Source organism: Poromitra crassiceps, assembly GCF_964638095.1.
Source record: "Poromitra crassiceps genome assembly, chromosome: 19".
Lineage (NCBI taxonomy): Eukaryota > Metazoa > Chordata > Actinopteri > Beryciformes > Melamphaidae > Poromitra > Poromitra crassiceps.
The window spans coordinates 14,459,822-14,464,097 of NC_139646.1; the positions used below are offsets into that span (position 1 = coordinate 14,459,822).

A 4,276-nucleotide genomic window follows, 5' to 3' on the forward strand; every position below is an offset into this window, starting at 1 on the left:
TGTGTGTGTGTGTGTGTCTGTGTGTGTGTGTGTGTGTGTGTGTGTGTGCGTGCGCGCTCGCGCGTGTGTGACATCCATGTCAATCTACATGTGGTAGTCAAAGAACTTATATATTGATAAGAATTAAAGCCTATTTTTGTTCCATTGCAACATCAGCACACAGCAAATCCCCCATTTTGGCCTGAAGGAGAAACCTCTGATTGGCTGTCATGGTTCTGTGATGTTGCACCATTAGCCAAGGAGGCTCTATTTTTCCAGGCCAAAAGAGCAGGAGAGCTTTGGCTCTTGCCTTCAATACACTTTGGTTAGGTCGGCTTGTGAACACATGCATGTTTGGGTCTGTGTGGTAGGCTGTGTGTGTGTGTGTGTGTGTGTGTGTGTGTGTGTGTGTGTGTGTGTGTGTGTGTGTGTGTGTGTGTGTGTGTGTGTGTGTGTGTGTGTTTGAATCTGCATCTGTGTGTAAATTCTGACCTTTACCATGTTACATTTCTGTCTCATGAGGTTAATTGCTTCGTTTGGCCTCAGTTGTGGAATTTTCACCCCTTTAAACTCAACTCAATATTCCATTTTCTCCTGTGTGTGTGTGTGTGTGTGTGTGTGTGTGTGTGTCTGTGTGTGTGTGTGTGTGTGTGTGTGTGTGTGTGTGTGTGTGTGCGTGTGTGTGTGCATGCATGCATGTGAACCTGCATATGAGTGGATCATCCTAACATAAGCCTTAATGATTACCAGCAGAGTGAGTAGGGGTGGGGTGTCTGTGGGGGGGCTTAGATCCCTCTTTCTATTTAATTCTATTATGAGTCCATATGGCTGCGTTGTGCAAAATCATGGTTTTGATTTCTCATCATGTGGAACCGCTATCAGATGTTCATTTGCTAAGCTCATTTACTATTAGGCGTGATGCTTTCAGTGGATGAGAGAAACTAAATTAATGCCTAAATGCATTTTAATGTAAAGAGCTCATTTGAGAATAAATTCACTGCTAATAGCGTGTTTATCAGCGGAGTCACATTATGTGAAGTGTGGTGTAATCAGTAAGAAGATCTGACTGGAAACCACACATCATGGTTTGGCTGTGCTGTAGATCCAGCGCTGGGCAGTAGGGGGTGCTAAGAGACAGGGGGGCAAATGGAGAGATTGGTACACAGAAAATAGTTGTAAATTGAATGGAGTGGGCAGCAGTGTAATGTGCTATGGATGGGAAACATGTCAGACATGAGCATATTTTGAATAGGGACTCACCCCTGTTGATTGAAACATGTCAGACATGAGCATATTTTGAATAGGGACTCACCCCTGTTGAGTTCCACTTTATTTATCATCCATTGGTCACAACAATACCATACAAAACCAACCTCCAACATGGAACTCCAGTGGACTGCGATTATCTTAGTACACACACACACACATTCAATAACAAAATTAAATACAATTATTTTTTATAAAATAAACTGGGTAGAGGCAAAGACATTGAGTGATATTAAGACATGCAGTGACAATATAAAAAATAGACATTTGTTTTGTTTTTCTGTACAAACATACATGGAGACATATAAATATATAGAAGTAAAAAAGAGTGTATTTTTAAAATACAAAGATCAATTGTACAATCACATTCCGTATAACAAAACGGGAGAAGACATATCACAATATTGGAGTGAGCTTGCTTTTTCCACAGACACTGTACACTACTGTACATTGTAAAAGCAAAAGAAAGACAGCACAACTGTTGATTTGTCCATGTGGAGTCCGTCCACACTGCTGTAAACATTACAAACAAAGACGACGGGATCAAGTCTTTCTTGGTGTATTTCTGTTTGACGTCTTATGTTCATTCAAGCAAATGTTGGGAGAGAGACTTTAATAAACAACTAAGCAACCTGTCCGAGTGCTTGCTTCGATGTCTTTCAGTCACCTTAATCAGTGCAATCCTTTACTTTTCTCGTCAAGTCTTTGCGTTTCATATAGCACTGAGTGGTAAGAGGATGTTTTGGTACAGTTAAATAAACAATACGAACATTACAATGAATGAGGAAAAGTCATCATAAAGTTCATATTATGTTGGCACGAAGAAAGACTTGGTGAGATGCTCTCCCATCACACGTCACAAGTCATATATCTCCCCCTCTCTCTCTCTGTCTCTCTCCATCTGTCCCGAGACACCTCTAGCTCTGCCTGACATCCTGCAGCAGTTTGTTAATCTCATTGACCAGCTCGCTGGCGTCCATGCCCATCTCATGGCGGCCCTCGCCGCGCTTGCCCCCTTGGTGGCCCTGATGGAAGACACCATCAAACTCATCCTCCTCATAGTTCTCTGGGATTTCCTCCATGGCTGGCAGCCATTTTAAGTGTGGTGGCTGTCCATTGGTGGAGGCGGAGGGGGAAGAAGACGGAGTAGAGGGGGAAACGTGATTGGCTGCCACAGATCCGTTTCCTGGGTTTAGATAGTGGGTGTTGGCTGCCCAGGCGGCCACACCCGGAGGATAGGCGGGAGCCTTCCCGCCCGGCAACAGCCCCTTGCGGTTGTCCTGCGGAAGAGAGTTGTTAGCGTTGTTGTGGCTAACAACCAGGCTGCTGCCGCATCCGCTTCCTCGCTCCAGGGTGGACGAGGACACGGGCGCGTTTGTTTCGGCGCCCTCGGCGTACGAGTCCACGTTGGGGGGGAGGAGCCGCTGGAAGACGCTGTTCATCTCTGTGAGGAGGGAGCCGGCGCCCCCTCCTGCTCCACACGCATCACCGGCTCCAGCGGCCACTCCCCCGGGCCCGGCCTCTTCGCTGCCCGGCTCCTTGCCAAAGGTGGAGAAACTCTTCCGCCGCTCCGAGTCCAGGGAGGCCTGGTCGTCATCGAGCGGGGGCTGCTGGGAGGACTCCTCCCCGGGGATGTACATGTTGTTCCGGTAGTCTGAGGAGGAAGCTGGGGAGGAGAGGGGGGGCATCCAGCACTGGTCAGAATGTCCCAGGACACGACATTCGTCCGTGCACAGTCTCATAGCTAGAAGACAAAAAAAAGACAGACATATTCAGGTACAAGGTTCAGCTACAAAAAGGTTTTGCTTGTAGCAGTTGCTTGGGACAGAAAAGCAGCCCAGACACAGGCTCTGTGTGAACAGACATCAAATATGGGGAATAAGAGTGATTGGAAAACAAGAGGAACAAATTGAACAGCAGATGTGCAAAAGTGTAAGGCACAGATGGACTTTGTTTCAAACTTTCATTGCTGTGGTGGAAAATGTCATGCTTGAATAATTCATAGTGTCAGAGACAGAAGGGAGGGAAAGATACTGTTATCTTTGAATGGATACACAGTTTCTGTCAATCCTTGATAGTGGAAGCAGACAGGGGTTAAATAGTTAATAATAATATGAATATTCCTTCATGTTTTCTTTTCTTTTTTGCATTTATGACTGCTTGGAATACCAGATGGGTGTGCTTTACAGCTTCATGACAATTTGGGTAGTGTCAACTAAGTCTCATAAATAGCCACTTTTTTAAGTGTTTGAAAGTCAATGTATGGAAGTGTTAAAAAATGTCTGACGGTTACTAGTAGTAGTAGTGATAGATCAAATAACTACCAAATCCTGCACAAATGGTACTTTATAGAGCAGGGACTCTCAAAGGGGGATGCTTTATTTTCACTAAAAGTCCATCCATAAGTAACAGAATGACAGAATGCCAATCCATGATCATTTTGGTCATAGGGTTCATACACTTTGTAGCAGTAAACCATCTAAGAGCAGATGGGGGGGCCCTCGAATGAAGTCGTATCAAAATGGGAGTCCGTGGTCAAATTTGTGTCCGTTTAGGGGTCTTTGAGGTAAAAAAAAAATAAACCAGAACCATATGGAGGAGGATAAAACAAATTGTTTGCAAATGAATCTATTTGGTGGAGGTCTGGTGGGCATATCATACATCCTCACAGCAGACAAGAGAAACCAACAGCGAAAAAATGCCATGCACAAATTAGGGATGGGGCCGATCCGATCCAATATCGGTATCGGGTGCCGATATGGCACTAATTCACGGATCGGATCGGAATTGGATTTTTTTTTTTTTTTTTTTTTTTGCGCAATTCCAGCGCACAGCTGACCGTAATTTGTATAATAATGTATAATAGTATCCTTCTTTGCCTTGTATATTTTCTTAATTTTGTCTGCTTTTTGCAAGGTATATTAAAAAAAAAAACTTTAATTGGCCAAATCTTTGCCTATACTCTATATTCAAGAAAAATATTGGTATCGGCATAATATCGGTATCGGCAGATATCCAAATTCAGGTATCG

The 4,276-nt window shown here is 44.2% G+C and overlaps 1 protein-coding gene across 1 annotated transcript in view; it reads right to left on the reverse strand.

Moving 5' to 3' along the window:
- Positions 1-1,333: 1,333 nt before the first annotated feature.
- Positions 1,334-4,276, reverse strand: part of pcdh18a (protocadherin 18a) — a gene marked incomplete at its 5' end in the record, with an annotated part of 8,438 nt that continues 5,495 nt past the window's right edge. Inside the window, one exon of the mRNA XM_083655442.1 lies at positions 1,334-2,989. Coding sequence (XP_083511568.1) covers positions 2,163-2,989 — 827 coding nt within the window. The 3' untranslated portion in view covers positions 1,334-2,162. The remainder of the gene's footprint in view (positions 2,990-4,276) is intronic.